The 24,944-nt window shown below is 45.1% G+C and overlaps 2 protein-coding genes across 2 annotated transcripts in view; both read left to right on the forward strand.

The window, feature by feature from the left end:
* The first annotated feature begins 4,458 nt into the window (after positions 1 to 4,458).
* Eif3f (eukaryotic translation initiation factor 3 subunit F) lies at positions 4,459 to 12,610 on the forward strand. Its single transcript, XM_051192599.1, has 8 exons — positions 4,459 to 4,843; positions 9,036 to 9,106; positions 9,311 to 9,390; positions 9,682 to 9,819; positions 11,179 to 11,270; positions 11,654 to 11,790; positions 11,872 to 11,985; positions 12,384 to 12,610. The coding sequence occupies exons 1-8, from the start codon at positions 4,474 to 4,476 to the stop codon at positions 12,459 to 12,461; spliced, it is 1,080 nt and encodes a 359-aa protein (XP_051048556.1). The 5' UTR covers positions 4,459 to 4,473; the 3' UTR covers positions 12,462 to 12,610.
* An 8,619-nt stretch (positions 12,611 to 21,229) lies between these two features.
* Tub (TUB bipartite transcription factor) overlaps positions 21,230 to 24,944 on the forward strand; it is a 75,205-nt gene continuing 71,490 nt past the window's right edge. Inside the window, exon 1 of the mRNA XM_051192592.1 lies at positions 21,230 to 21,439. Within this exon, the coding sequence (XP_051048549.1) occupies positions 21,378 to 21,439 (62 nt within the window). The 5' untranslated portion in view covers positions 21,230 to 21,377. The remainder of the gene's footprint in view (positions 21,440 to 24,944) is intronic.

Here is a 24,944-nt window from a genome sequence, read left to right on the forward strand (position 1 = left end):
CTGGGGAGGGGGGCAGTTTGACAAAGGAAGTAGAGTGTTGTCATTGCCACTGTACCATTTCTTCAAACTGGTGAAGCCACTGCAGGATGTTCTCTGACAAAATGAAAAAAGGGAAAAAGCAGGAGCTCTATGAAATAGAGATACAAACACATTCCTAAATGTGCCTAAAAGGCAGCTGCTCAGCTGGCCCAGAGAGCAGGGACTCCACTAAATCACTCTAAATTTGGAGCCGGTTCTCCGAAAAGATTGCTTTCAAGATGAAAAGAACAATGGACAGGTAATTTAACTGCTGCCTTTGTCTTTCTGAACAAGCTAAGGAGAGACAACAATAGATGCAGACAACCAACAGTAAACTACAGAAAACTAGAAATGAAAGTAAAATAAATATTTTAGGAGCAACAAAAGGATAAGACATAAAACATAGTAAACTAAAGCACTCAGGTGAACACTATTTGCATGTGAATAATAGCATAACCACTTAATAACTAAGTTCTATTATATAAGCACAATGAAAGGGTGGTGGCAGAGAGGCTGGTAAGGTGATTCCGTGGCTAGGAGATCTGGCTGCTCCTCCAGAGGACCTGGATTCAATTCCTGGCACTGCATGCAAGTTCACACCATCTATAACTCCAGTCCCAGGGGATCCAATATCCTTTCCTGGCCTCTGAAGACATCAGGGATGCATGCAGGCAAACCACCCATATACACAGTAATATTTTTAATTAGAAAGAATAGTAATGGGGTGATTAGGATAAAATGTCCGTCAATGATGCCTAAAGCCTTGAGTAAAAAAAGCAGTTGTATGTGTGTACTGTTTAGAAGTACAAAGATGTAATGGGTCTAGAGAGATAGTTCAGTGTGTAGAGATCTGTCTGTGTAGAGCACTGAGCACCAAGCATGAGGACTTGAATTCATATTCTGCTACCCATGTAAAACCACTGAGGGTGGGTGCATCAGAATGGCTGAGGTGTGTTACCCCCCAGCCTAGCTCCAAGCTCAGTGAAAGTCCCTGTCTCAAAGGAACAAGGTAGAGAGTTATAGACACCTGACATCCTCTGGCCTGTGCATGCACAAAGGGCACACTCAGACACATATACATATACAACAAATACGCAATAATATGTCTGTCTGTCTGTCTCTGTGGTGTGTGTGTGTGTGTGTGTGTGTGTGTGTACAAAGACATAAGAGAGTTAAAACTCTAAAGACATTGCCTTGGTGAAGAGGGATGGGAACGATGAGAAAGATGGAAACTGTTTGAAGGCACGGACTCTGTAATGAGCTGAATTTCTGATACATGCACATGCATCACTGAGATAAAGATCAGAGATCATCCTAAGAAAGAGATAGGCAGCAAAGAAGTGGAGGGAATGTGTGTAGAAAAGTCTTTCAGGAAACTTGGCTGCAAAGGGACCCTGCAAAGTGATGGGGAAGCACTAAGCCAAAAGAAGGTTCACATGAAAGGGGGGCATTTTCAAATGCCAACGCCAGCATCCAAAGGAGGGATCAGGCTAGAAATCTCAAGGGAGGGTGAGATCAGGGACCCAAGTAAAGGAAAAGCCAGAAGACTGACGTTTCAACAACAAAGGCTGTAGAAGGAGAAGCGGCTGTGTGGGTTTCATGGTCAGAAGATGAATGTGAGCATGTCTGACAGAGCTATATTCTTATATGATTTATGGCTAACAGGACCTCCAAAGAGCTTGAAGACAGGGGGGGGGGGGGGGACACCAGGAGGTGTACGCTCTCAGCCGCTCACCTGTTCACTGTTCTTTCTTCTCCAAACCTCGCGATGCTCTGCCGGTACTCCCTGGAGTTCAGGGGAAACAGCAGGAATGAGAACTGACTTGCCCAAAGCCTTAGCCAAGATCAGGCAAGAAACAGAAACCACAGCACCAGCAATTAAGACCAAGATGAGAAAATAAAAGAATGAGACATGATCGTCTTGATAGGATGACAAAGAGCAGAGGCCACTTACTGAACCACCCCAGCCTTCAAGGTCTAAGTCACTGAGCCAGATTCATAGCAACACCTAAGTATTTATAGAAACAGGAACTGAGTTTAGTTGGAGGGGTGGAGGCAAGAGATGAATTGGTGTTAACTCTGTCCTGGCTAGAGGCAGGACAACTAGAGAAACTGGGTCCCTAAAAGATGGGGAAAGCAGGACCAAGGATAGAAAGACAGAAACAGAGATAGAAAAGGTAAGAGAAAAGAGATATAGTGAGATATTAAACACATAAACTGAGCAGAAAAAAACAGGGTAGAGAGACAAGAACAGGGAGCTGGCTAGAATACACACACACACACACACACACACACACACACACACACACACAATCTTTTACAAAAAGAAAAAGAATGCTAGATGTGGTGATGCACACCTTTAATCCCAGCACTCAGGAGGCAGGCAGGTGGATCTTTAAATTCCAGCCTGGTGTACAGAATAAGTTCCGGGACAGTCAGGGCTATTACACAGAGAAACCTTGTCTTTAAAAAACAAAAGAAAAGAAGAGGAGAGAAAAGAAAAATGATTTCCTACCTTACCTGCTCTGAGACATTGGTTCATGGGGTTTGAGCCTTCTGGCTTTCAGAATTGGACCAACACCTCCAGCACTCCTGAGTGTCCAGCTTGCTGGCTGCAGATCTGAAATGTCTCATTTTTATAATCACAAATGCTTTTTTAATATTTATTTTTTAGTTGTGTATGCATGTGTGTCTGTGTGGGGTATGTTCATGTGCATGCAAGTGCCTGTGAAGGCCGAAAGAGACTAGAGGACCTTCTGAACTAGTTACAGGTGATTGTGAGCCACCAATTATAGTGGACACTTCATCCCAGCCCCTGGCATCCACATACCCAGAGTGTGGAATGTTACAGTGGAAATTCCACCCAAGCTTCCCTCCCCTATCTCCCTCAAACCCTGCTGCATCTCAGAAAGCCTGCCCAATGACGACCCCTCCCTCAAAGATGCTCAAGACCACTCAACACAGGGTATTTAAACTGCCCTCCCAGAAAATAGATTCGTGGTTTCTGGTCTCTCTTTCCCCATGTCCTATGTGGGGGACTGGAAGGCCATCAGGAGCATTGTATCCATTAAACGTGGGCTTTTTCTAATTTAGTTATATTTGGTCTGATTTGGATTGCTCCATCAGCGGAGAAGCTTATGAGGTGTGGAAACTTTTCACCAACCACTGCCTCCCCTTTCTGGGACTCCAGCTCAGGTCCTCTACAATAACAGTACTCTCTCGATGGCTGGTCCGTTTCTCCACTGCCACCACTACATATACGTGTGTGTGTGTGTGTGTGTGTGTGTGTGTGTGTGTGTGTGTGTAGAAGTCTTAATAATCAGCTCCTGACCCTGCTTAGAGAGCTGTCCTTTCTTTTGATTCTAACCATCTATCCACCAAATGATTTCCTTAACTGCACTGTGTGTGCTCTCACTCACCTCAAGTCCTCCACACTAACTGTCCACTCTATCAGAAGGGCTCCCCCCCCCCAAAGCCCCAGACAATGGCTGCCTGCCTGAAATCTTCAAGTCTTCTCCTCAACTCGGTATCCTCATTGTGAGTTACCCTGACTCTTCACAGCTCCTGGTGCCCTCGTAATCTCCATTGGTCATGTCTTTCTCATAGCACAATTAAATAATAATAATTACTGTTCATCACAGCACTCTCTAATATAGGATTTTCTTAGTGCTTTTTTTTTTTCCAGTAAAGTGCAAACTGTGGCTGTTTGATTCACCGATATACCCAAGCACCTAAAGAGTGTCTGGGGCTTAAGCATTTAAACTGTTGAATGAATATGCCTGCCTAGTGACACCTTATGAAGCCATCACAAATAAAGCAGTTAGCCAGACATGGTGGTCCATGCCTGTAATACTAGCATTCAGGAAGCTGAGACAGGGAAGTTGAAGTGAATTCGGAGCCAACCTGACCTATATAGTGAACTCCAAGTCAGCATGGACTGCAGATATAAACCTGACTTCAAAAATAAGCAAAGGAAGGAAGGAGGGAGGGAGGGAGGGAGGGGGAGAGAGAGAGAGAGAGAGAGAGAGAGAGAGAGAGAGAGAGAGAGAGAGAGAGAGAGAGAGAGAGAGAGAGAGAGAGAGAGAGACCTCCTTTAAAAACCACTTTGACATTTAATATCCATGTTAAGTCTAAAAGAAGAATTGCGACCTTCACACTATTCTGTACCGCCATCTGGTGGCTACTGTGTAGATGGCTATTTGTTTCTCTCCGCCCAATCCCACCCCACCCTCAGGCGGTCCCAAAGTTCCTAGGAACTACTTTGGCTTGCTCCTTACTGAGTGCGCATGGACGGACATTAAAACACACACGGCTCACTAAAACTTGCAACCAGCCGGAAATGTTAGTGCCCAATAGTAATCAAGAGCTGATTCACGTGTTACAATTCAACCAACCAAGTTTCTAATACTTCCCAACTCAAGCCCTTCCGGCCTAGGCTCCCTCTTTCTCGGCAACATGGCATCCCCCGCCGTGCCGGCAAGTGTCCCTCCTGCCACTGTGGCGGCAGCCCCGACGCCAGCCGCCGCCGCAGCCCCGGCGTCAGCCCCGGCAGCGCCCACGCCAGCTACGGCACAGGCTGCAACTCCCGCTGCGGCCGCGGCGCCCGCCGACCCCGCGGCAGCTACGCCTGCCGCTCCGGGCCAGACCCCGGCCTCCACCCCAGCCCCTGCGCAGACGCCGGCACCCTCGCAGCCCGGGCCCGCCCTGCCAGGGCCTTTCCCCGGCGGCCGCGTGGTCAGGCTGCACCCGGTGATTTTGGCCTCCATCGTGGACAGCTACGAGAGGCGCAACGAGGGAGCTGCCCGGGTTATCGGAACCCTGCTGGGTGAGTGCTGGAGAAATGAATGTTTTCTCCTCGTTGTCTCCCTCCTGTTTTCACTATCTCCTCTCGTCCCATCGCCTTTGAATTCTTAACCTGTTACTCTTTTTTACCTTCTTGATGTGGCTTCCTTTGCCAAGTGGCTTGAATCCTGCCGAATCGCTGTTATGTTGAGCTACAGAAATGTTCAAAGAGTAGGTATGAGCTATTGAGTAGTTTATGTCAGTTGATCTACATGTTATTTTGTACCCCTATCAGCGAAGTACGGAGAGTGTATGTTCCCCAAAATGAGCTCAAAGGCCAGCAAGAAGTGCAAAGCTCTTGACTCTTAAGCTCAGTATTGACATTTTCCCTCTTTTTACACACACACACACACACACACACACACAAAACCTATTCGGATATATAATATTTTGCTTTCCTGAGCGTTTAAGACAGACGCTCAGTGGCAAGAACCTTCTTCATACTAGTTTCTAGTGGATTAAATCTTGTATATGCTGAGGTTCAAGTTCCTGCCCCCACTTCACTCTCGAATTTACCATTTGGGTGCAAACGATGGTATTACCTTTTTTACAAGCAACCTTAAAATGAAGAGTAATCTTTTCTTTGCCTGTGTTACAGGTAGTTTGTTAAACTATATCTGTAAACATAGTTTATCTGTGGTTTGTAAAACTGAAAAGCACTGAAGATTGCTGAATAAATTTCTTTGTCTGGGGACTGCTGGTCCTATCAAGCTTGCTTGCACTCTGCCTTAGTGACAGCTTAAGACACTGGCCTTCCACTCTTAGTTGTATCCATCATTTCTTTCTTACTGGTGATCTTGCAGTAGTTCTTGTACCATGGAAAACCATTCAAGTGCTGCAGAGAGCAAAGGATATGTTGTCAGATTCCAGCAATTACCTTTGTGTCTTGGGAGGAATTGCCGAAGATCTAGTTCTTTGGGGGACTTTAGCAGACAGTTTTTTTGAGAGTGAAACTATTACAGAAAGCAACTAATCGCTGGCACACCTCAGGTACAGCAGCTGTCATCATATACCATGTAGGGAGGACAGACCACCCCACCATACATTTCTTAGACAGTATAGCACTTTGCAAAAACTAAGAGTTGATACATCGTCAATCATCAGAGCACACTTGCATTTTCTTTGCCACAAGTATCTCCCCTGCTCTCCATCATTTTATTTCAGTTCCACATCTGTAACCCTAACTTCCCTGTTTTTAACCTCTCAGTGTGTCTGCATTTTGTAGCTGCCCTACTATGAGCTTCTATAACAAAACAAAATGGGTTGCATCGGTGACTTGCTTCTTTACAAATACTTCGAGTATGCATGTAATTTCTAGTCTCTGGGGCTGTTTAACTAGAGGAATAAATGTCTGCCAAGGTTTATGTTTCACCCCGTGTATCATAGGATGGCAGCTATAGTCAAGGGAAGTGGTGTGTGCTTGGTAGGAACTTGGACTTTTCTTAGGTTGACTTTAGTTTGTAAAAGATTTTTTTTTTGGGGGGGGGGGGGTCTGGCTAAATGAAATAATTAGTGATGTTCATGTACCATAAAACTGTTAGGTACTTAGAATTCACAATTAATCAAAGGAACACTGTTGTAACCGTAAACTCAAGGTGGAAACAGAGTTCCTGTACCGGAGATGTGATGGCTATTCCCCTAGCATGTTGTCCTGTGGGAACACAGAGACTTAACTATTTCAAAAGGTTATGAAGGAGTCACAGAAAAGCTGTGGAAGGTCCTGGTAAGGTGCAACACATTTTCGGTATGAAATAAGCCCTTAAATGGACAGTGGCCATATGTGATTTCCAAAGGAGCAGGACCTGAATTTACGATTTTATATTTTACGTAAGATCTGCCTTTTAAATTGTTTTCAGTGAGTGTACATACCTATTGGTTATAGTTCTTTATAAGCACACTGCTAAACTTAGTATCCTTTATCCTTTAAACAAAACTTTAGCTATTCATATTATAGAGCATAAAGATATGTTTTAAATACCATAGCTTTGAAATTTCTGAGAATACTTGGGAATGCTAACCTTTTATCCCTGAATCTCAAAAAGATGACATGCCAGGAATTTGAAAACTGAGAAACTTGTTTTCACTTTATGTAATAGTACTAAAATGTATCACTGTTGAGAAGTAAACATTTTTTAAATTTAAAAATGAAATAAAATTTTAAAAAGAAAGCTCTGGGCAAGTCCACTGTCTGAAGAGGCCAGCATCCCCAGCTTGTGAGAGGACAGCAAGAAGAGAAGCTGTCAGTCTCTCCTCCAAAGCTGGGAGACCAGGAGAAATTAGAGTACTGGCTGCTTTGTGAAGAGCAGTAGACCTGAGCTGAGTCGGATGACAGATGGAGGGCATTCCAGTAAAGTAAAAGCACTTGAGAAGTGGGGGGCACAGAGGGTTGGGAGAATTGAAAGACAGGAAGTAGAGATGGCAGGACGTGGCATGGTCAGATGTGCAGCATTAGAGGTGATTTCTAGGTCTCCAGTCATGCATAGAAGAAAGGAATACAGTACAGAGTTTGGCTTGGACTTAGTATATAGCCCTTCTGAGATGCCATTGAGTATGGCAGCAGATTTGTTGTTAAGAAAATTGAGTGAGAAGGCTGCTGAGGTGGTTCACAAGCCTGACCTTTGAATTCCTGGAACCCACATGGTAGAAGAAGAAATGAACTCTTGTAAATTGTCCCCTGCCTTCCACAGGCAAGCAGTTACACATGCACACCCATAATCGATCAATGTAAAAGGAAGACAGAATTTAATAATAAATGCAGAGAATGTAAAGAGATGTGGGCAAGTATGTCTCAGACACCAGAAGATAAGAAGTAAATGAAATCATAAAGGTGGATGAAATCACATACCACAGGGATTGGCAGCTGTGTTTTCAAAAAAAGGGGGGGCGGGGGAAATATGTTCAGCTTTATGTACAGTCTGTCACAGCTACTCAACTCTGCCTTTGTAGCAAAAAGGGGGAGGCATAAATAATGCATAAGAGATTGGGCAAGTGAACATTTATTAGCTGAAATGTTTCTGGATCAGGACTTGACCTAGAAAATGGACTTAGAGCAAAACTATGAACACTAAGAATGCTCAAACCCTAAAGTGTCAGAGGAGGAGCCAGCAGAGTAGGAAGAGAAGGGAGAAAACTAGAAGAGACTGGTGTCATGGAGACCCTAAGAGAAAAAAGCTCTGAAATGGAGGAAGCAGTCGTGAGAGTCAAATGTGGTCAGACAAGAGAGTGTATACCCATGGATGTAACATGGATTTAAGAACATAGTTCAGAAAATGAAATCATAACAACCAAACCACTAGCAGGGGCTGAGGGAGCTTGGGGGAAGGTACCAGTACATTAGAAGAGAGTGAAGTTGGGACCCATGGCTCAGTGAGATCCAGGAACTAATGTGAGGATATCAGAACACAAGTTATGGTAGACTGGTGGGTGGTGACAGCTGTTCACACATAGGGAGATGATAGGTAAGCTGGTCTAAAGGGAGGTCCAGGTAATAATCTGAAAATTGTTTACAGTGTCACCAGGCTTACAATTCATAACAGTAGCAAAGTTACAGTTATGAAGTAGCAATGAAAATAATTTTATGGTTGGGAGTCATGAGGGTCTCGGCATTAGGAAAGTTGAGAACCACTGCTCTAGAGAGTGAAGAGTGGGTGTTATCAGATGTGCTAGTAGTGGAAAGTAACAGGCAAGGGAGACCTTCCTTGTAAAGGATCACTTAACCCTGTTTTGTGATTGAAGGAAGAGCTGGGAGTCACTCCAGAGTTTGAGTTCTGTTGATGTTGAACTTGGGGCTCATGTGTTGGCTTCATGTTTGTTGACTTTGAGGAGATCTCCAAAAGCATTTCAGAGTAGGAGCTGGAGATACCACTCAATTGATAGAGCACTTGCCTGCTGTGCACAAAGCACTGGTTTCAGTCCCCAGCAGCACATAAAGCAGGTGTGGTGGTGCACAGCTGTAATCCTGGCACTTGGGTGATGGAGACAGGCTCAGGAGTTCCTGCTCATCTGTAGTTGCAAAGGACTCTTGGCTCCAAAAAACAGAGAGAGAGAGAGAGAGAGAGAGAGAGAGAGAGAGAGAGAGAGAGAGAGAGAGAGAGAGAGAGAGAGAGAGAGAGCACACGCTGTGGGATCCCAGGGTTATGTAACCCCCTGCCATTCTCTCTTTCTCTCTTTACCAGGAACTGTGGACAAGCACTCGGTGGAAGTCACCAACTGTTTTTCAGTGCCACACAATGAGTCAGAAGATGAAGTGAGTTGAGTGGATTTCAGCAGCTCCTGTGTGGTTTATGGCCATTCGTCTGCTGGTTACCCCAAGGCCCCACTATGCTGTGTCTGTAATAGCTGCAGGCAAAGCACTGCGTGCCCTGCTTCTTCATCTGATGGGGGTGGTCTTTCCTCCTGTTCAGTTCTAGTGTTCTAGCTTCTTAACTTCCTCTCCCGCCTTCTCCCTTAGGTGGCTGTTGACATGGAATTTGCTAAGAATATGTATGAATTGCACAAAAAAGTCTCCCCAAATGAGCTCATCCTAGGCTGGTAAGTTGAGGGGAGTGGGTGAATAGAAAGTCTTCGTTGAGGGCCAGCCTCATTTGTCATTAAACTAGATCTTGTCTCACATTTTAGAGATAGAGTATTCAAAGCATGTGACCTTGAGCCTATTTTGATGGTAATTCTGATATTTATTTTCAGTTACAGCTTTTTGTTACTAGTTTGTTGACATTGTCAATTACTACTAAGATAGTGTCGGGACCCCAGAGATACCCATGCCACTGTTATATTTGGGATTGGCATCAGGTGTCGTGCATCTATAACTGCTCTGTTTGCCAGGTATGCGACAGGCCATGACATCACAGAACATTCTGTGCTCATCCATGAATACTACAGCCGGGAAGCCCCAAATCCCATTCACCTCACTGTGGACACAGGTCTCCAGAATGGGCGAATGAGCATCAAGGCTTATGTCAGGTGAGTCCTGGGCAATAGGGACATTTAAGGTGACCTGTTATGCCTGGATGACATCTCACTCCTACCCCACTCAGGTCTAATTCTGCAGCTCATTGTCTCTTCAGGAACTTCATTCCTCTTTTGACAGCTATCATTAGAGAAGCAAATTCTGACTCCATAATTGACACTCACTGGTCCTATGTAAACTGCAGTACTTGCTGCTTGTGTCCATTCCAAATATGCCTTTGGTGCATGAGCAAACTACCATGGTCCCTTTGTGTCATCTTTCTGGGACAGTTCCCACGTGGTATGTTTACCATAGTCCTTGTGTGACCTTGTTCATTGCTTTTCTGAATTACCTCTAGTTTTTCACTGTCTTAGTTTGCTTTCTGTTGCTATGATAAAACACTAACCAAAGCCAACTTGGGAAGGAAAGGGTTTATTTCACCCTACAGGTCACAGTCTGTCATTGAGGGAAGTCAGGGCAGGAACCTGAAGCAAAACCACAGAGTAATGCTGCCTACTTCCTTGTTCCCCTGGATTGTGCACACTGCTTTCTTCTATCACCCAGGACCACCACCACCCACATCAGTCATCCATCAAGAAAGTGCCCCCACAGACTTGCCTATATATAGGCCAGTCTAGTGAAAAAATTGAGATTCTTCTTTCCAGATGACCATAGCTTATATATCAAATAAACCAAAAAAACATAACCAGCACATTCATTTTTCCTAGAATTTAGCACATTATTTTTAAACTAGAGGATGCTGGCATTGTTTAGAGCACATCTTTTCAAGCTGGGATTAAGTATACTTTCTGAACAATAACATTGCAGTGTTGACTTGGAACTTGCCGGCAGCTGCAATGCCATTTGTCAGGGCTTGCTGGGAGGGTTTTAGCATCTGAGGAAGGAAGAGTTATTACTACAACTTGAGCCTATTAATAGGCACCGAACCCACACCTTCACCCCCTTCTTATTCTCTACAAATTCAACCTCTTCAATCCATATGAAAATACAGAGTTGAAATAGTAAACATCAATTTTAGTGAAGTTATTTCTAGCACCCTATCCAATGGTTTGGGGCATGGTTAGGGATATTGAGAGCCTAGGACCCAGGAAAAGATTGCCCTGGTGTGTCTGTTTACCCTGAAGATGGGTGTCTAGGCAGCCAGGAACATCCAGAGTCCTGTCCTCATTACCAGCACTATGGTGTATGAAGTCATCCTACATGGGGTCAGGCCAAAGAGGAGAAGGTATTTCTGGGGCAGTCCTGGCCTCCCCAAGTGGAAGGTATTACCATTGTGACTGCTTTCCTAGCCTAGGCTGGACATGGAAACTGCTCCCGGGAGCATCTGTTTACCTTTTCTCCTCTCTCCCCAGCACTTTAATGGGTGTCCCTGGGAGGACGATGGGAGTGATGTTCACACCTCTCACAGTGAAGTATGCGTATTATGACACTGAACGCATTGGAGGTGAGTCTTCTTCCCTGACTCTACACACCTAGATACCCCAGGCTTATTCAAGGAAGGCAGCCATTTCTCTGTGACAAAGATGGAGGGAGGCCTTGGGTAGCTTAAAGAGCCCTGATCCAGAGTTCATGCTAACTGGAAGATGAGGGTTGTTCCAGGTAGGATGTTGGCAGTGTCACAGACCATGTAATCCAAAGAGGCCAGAACCAGTAGTTACCAAGCCTAGTGGAGGAACTGAACTCTCCAAAGAAAGAAAAGTTAGTGTGTGGAGAGCAAGGATTTCCACAGCGATTGGAGAGAGTTAGGAAGTGGTTAATGACCTCTTTCCTCCTGTTATGACCAAGTTTTCTCTGTTGTCTCTTCCTGCCTGCCCCACACTCCCATAGTTGACCTCATCATGAAGACATGTTTTAGCCCCAATCGGGTGATTGGACTCTCCAGTGACCTACAGCAAGTGGGAGGAGCCTCTGCACGCATCCAGGATGCTCTAAGCACTGTATTGCAGTATGCTGAGGATGTGCTGGTGAGAAATGGGGAGGAAAAACAAGGGAGGGCTGGCATCCCTGTTAAGTACTTGACAGTACCTAACACTGGGGCTTCTCAGTCTGGAAAGGTGTCTGCTGACAACACTGTAGGCCGCTTCTTGATGAGCCTGGTGAATCAAGTACCCAAGATAGTTCCTGATGACTTTGAGACCATGCTCAACAGCAACATCAATGTGAGTGCCATGACTGGGAGTTGGGTGATGGAAGGCCACTACACAGTCCAGGGTGGAGGCGGTACAGTATGTTCAGGGGGTCTCCTCTGAGTGCTTGTCTGAAGTACTACTGGTATTACTGTGACTTGTTAACTAGACTCAGGTAGAAGACAGACAAATTCTAATTTTACCCATCCATGTTAAGGGCACACATCCCCATACTCCACAGGTCTCCACTAAATTCCCCTATTCTATGCGCATCAGTGGCGGGGGGACAGTGTTCATGCACATTCAACCCCTGCTCACTCTGCTCCCACTGGCATTTTATTCAGCACTCTGCACAGCCAGTGTCCACAGTGGAGCTGGCCAGCACCAGCCTTTCTGTCCCCATTCCATTCACTGTCTTCCTCTTCTTTCAGGACCTGCTGATGGTGACCTACCTGGCCAATCTCACCCAGTCACAGATTGCCCTCAACGAGAAACTTGTGAACCTGTGAATGAGCCCTAAGAGGCACTTGCTGGTCTTGGTTTTCACCACAGGGCTCAGACTGAAGCGGAGGCAAAGGGTTTCTTTTGTGGTCTTGAGTCACAATGACTCAGTCAACTGCTTGGAACTCCTAATAAATATAGCCTTCCTTTTATAAGTGAGCTTTATCTGATGTGACTTTATTTTTGCTTGGGAGAAAGAAAAGTGTTCTTGAGCTCATGCAGGAGCCAGGGAGTGGGCACTCTAGGGAAAAGCTGCTTATGTGTTGCCATGACTCATGAGCAGTAGGTGCACCCACAGCCCAGGCTATGTTAGCTTCACCCACCACCACACCAGACGGCCTTCTTGGCTTTACAGTGATACTTTCTACGTTTTCTGACTCTTAGGATCATAGCAAGTGGAATCTCTACAATTGCTTATAGTTTTTTTGGTTTTGGAGAGGGGGTTCCTTTGTTTTTTTTGTTTTTTTGTTTTTTTTTGTTTTTTGTTTTTTTTGTTTTTTTCAGTTTTTTTCAGTTTTTTCCTCCGTAGCATCTTACCTGGATGGTAGTCTAGGGGGTAGCCTTGTGTACACTATGGAAGGATTTGGAGACGTGCTAGTGAACCAAAACAAAAGAAAAAAAGGATGGGCACACACCTTAGACCTGGAACCCATGAGTCCATCTCCAAGGTGAGGAATATCTGCTTTACCAATTTTATTCAATCTGGAAAGGTGTCCTCATACAGACATTTGTGTATGACACACATGTGCCTCTAAACAAGCCAAAAAGCCAAAGAATGATGAGCTTAAAAAAAAAAAAATCACAGTAGTGGTCAGTCATCTTAGAGATGACATAGAGGGAATCGGGCAAGTAGAAGCAAATGCAAGTTAGTGACTAGCCTAGTGTGATGTAAGCAAGCAGGTTAATGGGTCTAAATAGAACCAAGTATGAGTTGACGTCAGTGTTTTTCATTGTCACCTAGCTAGACTTAATAGACATTATATTTAAATGAGAGAAAATACATTGAAAATAATGTGAAGGCTTTTTTTAATGTTTAATTGATAGAAAAAACTAAAGTGCTAACAAGAAGTATGGTGTTATAGCCCAGAATGCCTAAAGTACATGAAACCCTGGAAGGGTTTGATCCCCAGCACCCCATAAAATTTGAGTATAATAGTATATGTGTAATCCCAACCAGAGAAGAAGGGAGCAGGAGTATCAGAGATTGAATTTTATCCTAAGCTGTGTAAGAGTGACACCTGCCTGGATTGCATCAGATCCTGATGAAAAATGCATGACAGCAAATAGAATGCTAATGAGAAACACAGGAGGCAATTATATAAAGACATTACATTCTTAGATAAAAATGTAAGTTTTTCCCTGAGATATATACTTGTCACAATTCCAGTAAAATACAAAGATAATTTGGTCTAGACAAGCTGTTTCTAAACATTTAAATGGAAAAATGAAAATGTCTTCCAAAACAATTTCTGTAAAGAATACTACTCCTGTCTCAGAATTGTGTGACCACAGCAGAATGTACTGACTAAAACACAAAGCAGACAGTCCAGTAGATTGTTCTTAATGTCCATGAGGAAGAGCTTAGGCACTGAGGATTCACAAGCTATTCTTTTTCAAGATTAAGATCCTATAACCCTTTAAAATTTTTTGACTGGTAAAATGTGTATGTGAATAGTGCAAGTATAAAGCTGGAGACATATTTGAAATTCCTATCAAAGACCCAATATTCTTGTCACAGAAGTCTCAGCAGTTTTTTGTTTTCAGTTTTTGAGATGCGAACTCACTGTTTGCTCTGGCTGTCCTGGAACTCATTGTGTAGACCAGGCTGGCCTCAAACTCACTAAGACCCACCTGCCTTCATTTCCCAAGTGTTGATATCAAAGGAATGCACCATCACATCTGGCCCACAACCAGTTTTTTAAAGGCCAGTTATCTACTGGGTATCAAGATACAAACAGTTCACACTCCTACATACACACACAAAAGATGTTTGATTTCGCTTATAAAAATACGCAATGCCATTTTATCACATTTCTGTTTTGTGAATGATTAACAATGATCAGAGAAAGAAAGATAAGCATAACACAGACCTGCATATCTGGCAGGGATAGCCTGTGTTGTAGCATTTTGAATTTGTATTTATTAAGTTAATATAGGAATTCATGTATGGGTGTATCCATGTACTCACATATATCCTTTACATAGACTGGTTTGATTTTGACAGTACATAAATAATTATATTTGTCTCTATTAGCCTAAGGATTTCCATAAACCCAAATGGGTAATTTTATGAGTAATTAGCAGATGAATAATTTTATGATGTAAAATGTATTACTGTGCATTTAAGAATGAGAATGTGCCCTATGTATTGATAATAGAAGGTCTAAAAGGGAATAAAAAACGATATAAAGTGGTATCTGTAATTGATTGACATGGTATGCATTAAGATAAATGATAGTAGTACCTAGAATATCGGAAGTGTGTACAGGTGCTGCTCGCAGTGGCTGTTTTGTATTGGACAGGGCACTCTCAGTAAGCTCTGGTCCCCAATGTTATCTCCCAGAAGGGAAACCAATCTAGGCTATGAATTAAACCTGCTTGTCCCTTGATTAATATGATTCATCTTGGTCCCTATTTCTCAAAATGATCTTTTCTGTCTTGGTGGCATCTGCTAGCTCTGCACTTATGTTCTGTCCCTTGCTAGTGGTTTGCAGCTCTACCTTGGACTCTCCATCCTGACATTCATTAGTCCTGCCTATGACAGACTACCAGTTGCATTGTTTTAATGGGCTTTCATAGTCGTGACCACTAGAGGGTGTGTGTATGTAATTCAGAAGCCTAAGACTACCAGTTCTCAGTGCCTAAGCAGTTTTCTAAGGTTGCCCAGGAAAAGTGCCTTATGTTTTGGAGATGCCAAAACTGCAAAACAAGTGGACAAAGCTTCAGGAGGAAGCTCTTTAGCCACCTGGGAGCCACAGAATGATGACACCAAAGTATGTTATAGCCTCACACCAAAAATACTCCAAGTAGACCTGTAATCTACTGCAAAACTTGAAGAGGAAACAATGTAAATCTCCTAGGGCCCACTCCCCTTCCAGCTAGACTACAGTGCATATTACAATCTAGGCTTCTCAATATAGAAATCATGAGGCTGATATGCCCAGGAACAACTCCAGTCTAGCCTTGACTACTCCAGTGAGAAATGTCTGGACAAAGAGGTACAGAGCTAGTATATGACTTGGGGCCCTTATTAAGAAACCCGGACCTTCCATATGGCACTAGAGTTTGGAGAAGTAAATATGAGGCTTTTGCCACATTCTGGAGATTAGAGGTATGGGGTAGGGCTTTGTCTAGAGATCTTGGTAAAATTTAGAATCTAAGGGATAGATAGAGGAGGTTAGAGTTAGCTGAAAATATAAGCCATCAATTCAGAATAAAAATGTATCTGGGTAGGGAACATACTTTGGAACAACTAAAAGCACATGCAACAGAGATTTGAACAAAGTTGTATGTGTTCAAAGAGATCTATGGGACTGCCACAACATGCTTGCATCTACAAATAGGTCATTGAGCATATTTTTCACAACAGATACTTTCTGAGGCCACTGACATGAGAACACAGACCTATAGCACCTGGTAGCACTCCCATACGTCCACCCACATTCCTATTCCCCAGACTCTTGTATCCCAGTCTTGCTATATGCAGGCCTCTCATCAACCAGTCAAATCATTCTCCACTACCCAGTGGAGCATGTGGGTTCTTAGCTCAGATCATCTCCCTACTTGTAAAACTGACGGCCAAGTGTACTAACCCCCAACCGAGGGTATCCCTCTCCACTCACCTAACAACTTATTATGGAACCAATTGCAGTTCAGAGTGTGGTGTAGTTGCAGTTTGATTTTGGTTCATACAACTATATTGAGACAAACCACCAATATACCAGAGTCAGATTTTTTTTCTTCCTATTGCAGTTGTGGGGAACACACACACACACATAATTGACAAACTGAGGTGAAGAGGCAGGGTATATACCATGGAGCCTCAATTGCCTGTTCATATAATTTACCTGTGACTTTTGTCATACAGTGAATTAGTGGTCTATGGCTGATGAACTGGTAAACAAAAATCACCAAGTTTAAGGTTGAAGTTAATATTTGAGTGATTTCCCAAATTACAGCAGGTAGTGTTAGGGTCTTGATAACTCAGGGTCATGCTCTCCTGGGCCCAGTGGCTCAAACATGAATTGTTTCCAAATATGAATACTCTCTACTTCAGAAAGTAAGGACCCGTTCCCCCCCCCCAAAAAAAATCTAAGGTCTACACAGCTTTCCAGTGACTGCATGATGTTCTTTTCTAATATTGATCCCTCATTAGACTGCTGACTTATACTTGGGAAAGCTAGCACCTTAGTTGGAACTTAGTGAAGATAATTTTCTTGCTTGAGTACATTTAGAAGTCAAATAGAGGGCTGGGATGTACCTCAGCGGTAGAGAGCATGTTCCTTATATGTACAAAGCCTTGGGTTCAGTACCCAGTAACCACCCCCAAAAAAATGTTAAATAGGTTGTAGTTTCTGTAGGATATAATGCCAAATTCATTCCAACCTCTAGCCTTTCCCCTAAAATCTTCATAGACAGTCTAGTCTGCCTCCTATTTAATGAAGTCTGGTCCTTCACCAATACATTCAAGGAATTACAGAAAGTGGCACTCTCCTGAACTGCTTTGCCATTGTGGTCTTGTTCCTAACTTAATTCTCAGCCTCCAACAGCTTGCTAGGGTTGCCACCTCCCCCACTGTACCTTGTCTGATACAGCCAGAGTCCTACTTTCTAAACTGCCCACAGCACCATTCATAGAAGACAATGTCTACACACCAGACTGTTGAGGGTTTCACAACAACAGGGCAGTGACAAGGAGCAGAACCAACTTAAAGTACAATGATGGACAATTTCATTCCCCAGGCTCGTTGGGCATCCCTACCCAAGGCCTCCCTGGCTACTTTCCATCTTTGAATGGAATCTTCTACTGTTTCATCTTTTTCTCCTACATTCACCCTGCTCCAGCTTTAGCCTTGCTACTCATCATGCAGCTATCAGAGAACAACTTCCAACTTCCTAATGCTTTATTAAAACAAAGCAGTCTGTTTCCTGTGACAGCGTTTCTATACAGACTGTGCCATAGCCAGTATACCCATCAGTTCCCCAGAGGTGAATTGTTAACCCAGCTGTTCTATGACATAAAACCACCACCATTTCATAGTGCTCACCGATTGTTTAGGTCAAGGCAAGGCAAGATGTCCTGAAGCAAGGATGGCTTTGATCTTTCTATATCTGGTGCTTAGCTGGGAAGACTTGGGAACTGGGATAATTTTAAGGACTGGGGCTGTAATCAAACAAAAAGTTCTTCATTCTTAAGTCTGGTGCCTGGCTATAGTGTGTCAAAGGCTGGGCTCAACTGGAACTATAAAGTGAAGCATGGTAGTCCTTGTCCTTGTAATGTTAGGACTCCTCCAGCATAGAGGTCTCGTGGTTGGGCTTTTAACATGGTGGCTCGGGGCTCCAGTGAACAAACTAATACTAGGAATACCCAATGGCCTTTTATTCTTTGACCTTAAGAATCATGTAGTTTACAGGTTCAAGGGGGGTTCACATAGATCTTCCTTCTTAATAAGAGAAATAGCCAAGTGTTTGCAACTATGCTTCAAAATTGCCGCATTCCCTTCCTGTAGATTTCTGACACTGATAAAGGTCTTTCTCTGGGGCCTTGCTAGGTAATTCCATTAGCCTAGTCTAGAACTCCCTAGGATAGAGCTTCTCTAGGATAGAGCTCTCTAGGATAGAGCTTCCTCTACAGCTTACAGAACACCTGACCTTGAGCTTGGGTCTATTCTTTGGAGTGTCAGGTGTGGGAGCTCAATACACCCGTTGTAGGCCCCTTTAGCTATAGAGCTCAAAACAGTGTCAGCTAGCGGGTTTCCTGGGAAAGTAACCCCCGTGGTCTTACGAAAGCCAGCTGAAAGGGCCTGGTAGACAGTGCCAGGTTCAGGAAGCGTCTGTGACTGCTGGTTCTGACCCAATCTGGTTTCCAATGGGGTGATGCTGCTGTATGCAGCAGGACCTCTACCCTGAGGGAGATGCCTTCACAGTCCCATTACCAGCCCATCATGCTATTTGGAAAAGGGACTTCTTTAGGGGCTTGTCTTACAACACACAGGGACAAAGGCAGCACACTCTTTGTGGAAGAGCTCACAGAGTCCCAGATAGCTGACCCCACTTCTACCCCAACAATGAAGCAAGACTTCTCATGGGGTAATGAATTATTTTTTTGAATCTTAATCTACTGTTTCAAGATGTGGTCCAGAAAAGGGATCCTATATAGGACACAGTCCTCAAGTGTCTGTGAACTCCACAGGGAATAGTGACAGTGAGTATCTACTTGATGATGCAACTCGTTGCTAAATGCAACCCTGGTTCTGACAACTCTGATAGCCAGCTGGGAAACTTCAATGGTTAGAGACATGACTAAACTGGACAGGGGTGGCAAACTCAAAAGCAACAAGGACCAGGTAAGTTGGTAGCGAGAGAAGCTGAGTGTGGCCTGAGGTCAGCAGGAGAATGTGTGAGGAGTAACCACTTCTGTACTCTCCCCAGATTTCTCACATTCCCTCAGTATTCAAGAGAGGATGGAAAGACAAATTATATCGTATTTCCCTGTTGTGAGAACATGTTTTGTTCATATTCATGCTTGTATATGTGTGCATGCATGTGGAGGCCACAGGACAACCACCGTGTACTTCCTTGTGAGCCATCCGCCTTGGTTTTTGAGACAGGGTCTCTCACTGGCTTGGAACTGGCCTAGTAAACTAGCTCCAGGGATCCATCTGTCTCTTCCTCCCCAGAGCTGGAATTACAAGTGAAGCCCATGAGGCCTGGCTTGTTTTATGTGGGATCTGTCAGGTCCCAAGGAACCGTGGGACAAATGGCTAAGTGTGGTGCTCCTGAGCATACTGAAGCCCACACTGGGCTCCAGGCTCACTCAGCACCTGGGTTCCTCCCGGCTCCTCTCACCCCGCCCCTACTCTAAACCTCTCCAGCCAGGGCTTTTCCCCTTCACTTCACCCTGCTTCTTACTCCTACTAATCTGTACTCTTTGCTGCCCCCTCTCTTGGTCCACTTGCTTCCTGCTCTCTTTTGCCCTCTTGGCTCTTTTGGTCCTCCTCTCTTGGCTCTTGGTCCCCTCTCATTCTCCATCTCCCTCTGGTTCAGTCCAGACTCTTCCAGATGCCTCTGGCTTCATGCTCCCTCATATCTACAACAAAAACCTTCTCTTCAGCCACACCTTGGAGTGGTCACAGCCTCATTTCATTCGGGATTGAACTCAAGTTTCTGCCTTTGCACTGCAAGCACTTGACTGACAACTGTATCTCCCCAACCCTATCCAGATTTTTAAGTGTTGTCAATTTATTCAATGTAAAAACACTGTTCAGGAAAAGCACCATGAAGGTTGGATGCAACAGTTGCACTGCCAGCTGCCACTCCTGTAACGCATGGGGTTAATTAAGTCTCTAAGTCTTAGCAGAGCACAAACCCTGCCTTCCAGCACTGTCTGCAGAGAATGAATGTAGGCCACCCCTCGACCCTGACCTGGATGGGAAGTTAGCTCAGATTCCCACAACAGCTGCACTGAAAAGTCCTTCTTAGGCCTCTATGAGCTCTACAAGAAGATTATACCTGTAAACCCCAGCAGCCCAAGGTGGGGGGAGGGGAAGAGTAGCCTGGAAGACAGGCAGGCCCTAGTCACCTCTCTATTCCACCTGCTCTATCTTGGTGGTTTGTCCATTTAGCCTTTCCTAGGCGCAAATCAGGTACATCTTGGAAACAAGATAAAAGCCAAGAGTCCTGAACCAGAGCTGAAAGCTGTAGGGAGGCTATACCTTAAACATCACCATAATGTCCTCAGCTAGGCCGGTGGAATTGCCTAACACAGCCCCAGAAAAAGTCCTTAACTCTTATTAGTGTAGGCATTCTTCTGGAGGGGAAATCGGGCAGTTTTGAAGCACCATTGCAAAATCTCAGATATTCCTCTTGTTAAGAAGGAAAATCTGTATGAACTCGGTTTGAACCTGCCCCACTGAACCAAAACAGCTGGATATTTTCCAAAGGAAAAGACACAAAGGGACATAAACAGGACGAGGTGGCCTAGAAATGGGAATGTTTACAGAACTTGGTTCTTTGACTCTGAAAACCACAAGAGAGCCACAATATGCTAGATTGTGGGCCAGGGGTATATGGGGAGGGAATAGAGAGAACAGAAGGAATGGATTTCCATTCCCTGTAAGCAAAGGAAGAAACATTCTGAACTTAAGAGTAACGGTGCTTCAAGAATCTGTTCCCTGCTGGGAAGGCGAGAGCCAGGAGAATCAGGATACAAGGAAATCAGAGGAGTGGGCATTCCCCTTTCCTGTGGAGAATAGAAGACCACTACTATGATGGTAAGGCGGGAACATCTCAGCAGAAGGGATCTGAATAGGGAGAACGCATCCGGGACTGCCCCCACGCAAGCAGAAAGCACAACCTCTCAGCCTTCCTGGTCCCGGCAAGGTTTGAAAGCAGCGGTGTTTTACTGACGCCGGAAAAGATGGAGCGGTTGCCACGGCAACGTGCAGCACACATCGGAAATAAATAAGCAATAGAGTTGCCGCAGCCGCGCCCCCGAGGGACAGGCGAGCAGGGGAGGGTACCCCTCGGGTCCGGGTCCCCGCAGCCCGCGCGCCCTCGCTATTGGTGGAGACAGAGGGGGGGGGTCACCCCCGGGGGGCGAATGGTACAGTCCTCCGCCCGCGCCCTAGCCCGGTCCGCTGCGAGTGAGAGAGCACCGAGCCCCGCGCAGCCGCCTCTGACTGTGGAACCCCAAGCCAGTCCAGGATGGCGATGGAGGGAGTGAGCAGCCACCGCACCCTGTCCTACAGCCGCTGGAGCTACGACAGGTAAGGCGCGCTCGGGGAGGATGAGCTCCTCCCGGCCCCTCCGGGTAGCCCCGCGTGGGCGCCGCTGACGCGCGTGCTCGAGACTGATGCGGGCTTGAGCGCCTAGGGCTACCAGCATGGATTCCAGCACCCGCATCCGCAGGCATCCGGGACCCAGGATACCCATAGCCTCGGATATACAGAGTCGGAGCTCAGGCTCGGGCATCCTCACATTTGTGGGCCAGAGCGTTGGGAGGAGCATACGCGGGCATCGAGATCCTTGGGCTGCCCACCCCCCACTCCCGCGGTGCAGGTGGGCGGTGGAATCCCAGAAAGGCCGCGCCTGCCTCGCGCTGCCGGGAGGACCCAGCCGACCCTCGGTGGGGGGACCTGATTTGTCCCAGAGGAGACTGGTAGACTTGCTCCTGGGAGTTGGTGCCTGCTCCACTTGGCTGGCGGGATCTCAGCCCTGGGCTGGGTGTCCGGGAGCAGGAGCAGCTCTGGGCTCCAACGGTGTCAGGCTCCGTGTTCACTCCGCGGTGATGGCAAGCGGCTGCCAGCGTGGGCGGCTTTGATCCGTGCTTCCCACGCTCTGGTCCTGCAGGAAAGAGTCATCCTTCCTGGCAAAATGAGAAAAATAAGGACAGCAAAATGAGTTAGTGATAAAGCAGAGTAGATTATTCAGAAACTATATCCGTTCTACCATTTTCCCCATTTTTGCTTGTTAAATGGCTCCCATCCCCCCATTTAAAATGGAGAAAATGCAGATAATAGTTTTGTTGATATTTTCTTCGTTTTTTCAAGTTCTCAACCCTGTATGGATCTCCAGAATCCTGGAGTGAATTTTCCGATCCCTGGCTTTCAGCAGTGAAGACTGGAAGAAACTTCATTAACTGATCTCTCCGCCCCCTGGCTCTTCCCTCTGCCTGCTTCCCTTACCTCCGAGAAACCCTGGCTTCATCTCTGGCAGTGCATGTTTTTCTAAGACTCAGAGGAACAGGTGTCCCTCCTTCCCAAGGCTAATTCCCCAAGGACCCCTCCTCACTCCCCCAGGGTATCCTCGCGGCTATCCCATCTGTCCGCTTAGCCAGCAGACCTCCTCTTGATGGTTGCATCCAATGCATCATCTCTTTCTTTGCATTCAAGGCCTCTGCTGGGGCAATACCCTTTGAATCAGCTAATTCCCCCTCCTCAGCACAGCCATAGCAATCTGCTCCCCCCCCCCATTCTCAATTCTATCAAAACTGCCCTTCTGAACAGAAGTGTTCTGTCTAGAGAAAACTCAAAAATGGCTTGTATATTAAACTCAAAGGAAGAAAACCTACCAGCTTGTGTTGCAATCACAAACCACACATCTATATATTTAATGAACAAACATACATGAAGTACAAACTATAGGCTGAGCCCTGGGGATATGGAGGTGCATGCTTCAGATGGACTCCACTGTCTACAGCGGGATAGAGACAGGCCAATAGTATATGCCAAATACCTAATGACAATGTAGATAAGTTTAAAGTTACACCAATGTTTAATTGTAACTAGGGTTTGTTTTTTGGTCTTGTTTTTTGTCCCTAAAGAAACAAACCAAAGACTCTGATTCAGCCTAGATTGAAATCATGACTCCAGCTAGCTAACCTCAAAGAACTTCCCCTTTACTGGGCCTCAGTTTCCTCCTTTGTAAAATGGAGTTGTGTTGGGAATGTTAAGTGAGGCGCTAGATATCAAGGGCATAGCAAACCTTTGTGACCCAGTAATCACTGCCCCTGCTCTTTCATTAGTCAATGTTGTGATTGTCTTTGGGAACCCTGATTTTCTGGAGCTGGGTAGAAAGCCATTGTTCTCTTTTTTAAGCCATGAAATGAAAATATTTATGGGGTCCTGTCCCTGGAAGTCTTGTCTTGTCATCCTGACACCCTCAATATCTTGGGACTTTTATAAAGAAAACAGAATGCCTGGCCCACATCCAAATTAACTAAATAAGGGCATTAGATGCTGGACTTGTCTGTGAAAAGTTCCCAGGTGTGCACCTTCTGGTTGGACTGTTCTCCAGAGCCACCACTCGATAGCAACCACCTCTGTTTTGGCTTAAAACATAAATATCAAATGCAGCAGAATCACACAACCTCAAAGGGCTGTTAAAAATATTATACAACATGTGTATAAGGTACACAGATATTAAAGTTAAGCTCTAGGCTGAGGATGTAGCTCAGTTGTTAGAATGTTTGCCCAGCATGCAGAAGGTCCTGAGTTCAATCCCTCGAAGTGCATAAACCAAGCATGGTAGCCCACACCTATAATCCCAACACCCAGGAGGTGGAGGCTGGAGGACCAGACATAACTTAAGATAAGGCCATCTGACTTTGTGACTGGCTGCCCTGATCTCCCAGTTCCCTCCATCCCCTTTGAGATGATCTCTCACTATATTGTCTAGGCTGTCCGTGAAGGCCTGGGCTAGAATGACCTCCTTTCCAGGCCTCTGAATTGCTGGTGCATACCATCAGGCTCACCTTGATTTTTCAATACAGGCTCAAAGAAGCAGGAAAAGTCTTTTCTAGAAGTGGTGTGGCAGATGGAGGGGTGTCTCAGTACTTAAGAGCACTGCCTGCTTTTGCAGAGGATCCAAGTTCAATTCCCAACACCCATATGATGGCTCATGACCATCTGTAATTCCAGACTCTGGTCTTAGTGGTACCAGGCACTTGTATGGCACACACACATATATACCTGAAGAGAAAACACTCATGCACATACAAATTTAAATATCTTTTTTATAATTTTTACTTTGTTTCTTGTGTGTGTGTGTGTGTGTGTGTGTGTGCGCGCGCGCGCGCGCGCACGCATCTGTATGTATACAACATGTGTTCAGGTAACTGAGGAGGCCTGTTGAAGGGGTCTAACCCACTGTAGCTGCATTATAGGTGGTTGTGATCTGCCTGAACTGAGGACTGTGAACCAAAGTTAGGTCTTCTGGAAGAGTAGCAAGTGCTCTTAACAACTGTTATGAGTAATCTCTCCAGCTTCATCTTTTTTTTATATAGCCAAGCATGGTGACATGCACCCATAATTGTAGTACATAGGAGGCGAAGGCAGGAGGGTTGCCACAATTCAAGGCCAACCTTGTCTACATAGGGAATTCTAGGCTGACTAGGGCTATACAAAGATTGCCTTAAACAAGATAAAACAAAAACATCAGAAATACAGTACTATAAACACAAAACTAGGATAGACCTAAATTTAACACAAAGGAGGAAAACTTTTGTCATTTATTTAAATCATGGGAAACTTTTTGCTGTGGTTTTGGTCCCTTAGCTCCTTGAAGGCCTGCAGGTCTCTGAACTGTAGTTCAAACAGGAAAGGGATGCCACCGCCTAGGGCTGGGGGATGGGTCTGGCTTTTTTCACTATTAGTTAGGCAATGCGTCCTTAATATTTAGAGATAGCCCATAAAAGAAAAAAAAATCAATCAAATGGATCTCATCACAATCAAAAAGTTCTGCTTTAGAAAACACACAAGAGGCTAGAAAGGA

This window comes from Phodopus roborovskii, unplaced genomic scaffold (assembly GCF_943737965.1).
Source record: "Phodopus roborovskii unplaced genomic scaffold, PHOROB, whole genome shotgun sequence".
Classification (NCBI taxonomy): Eukaryota; Metazoa; Chordata; class Mammalia; order Rodentia; family Cricetidae; genus Phodopus; species Phodopus roborovskii.

What these genes read in the sequence shown, in the direction of transcription:
- Eif3f (XM_051192599.1), top strand. Translation starts at nt 4,474, where the DNA reads ATGGCATCCCCCGCCGTGCCGGCAAGTGTCCCTCCTGCCACTGTGGCG. An exon ending in AATGAGCTCATCCTAGGCTG is followed by an intron (nt 9,391 to 9,681) that starts GTAAGTTGAGGG and finishes TCTGTTTGCCAG; the next exon opens with GTATGCGACAGGCCATGACA. An exon ending in TGACACTGAACGCATTGGAG is followed by an intron (nt 11,271 to 11,653) that starts GTGAGTCTTCTT and finishes ACACTCCCATAG; the next exon opens with TTGACCTCATCATGAAGACA.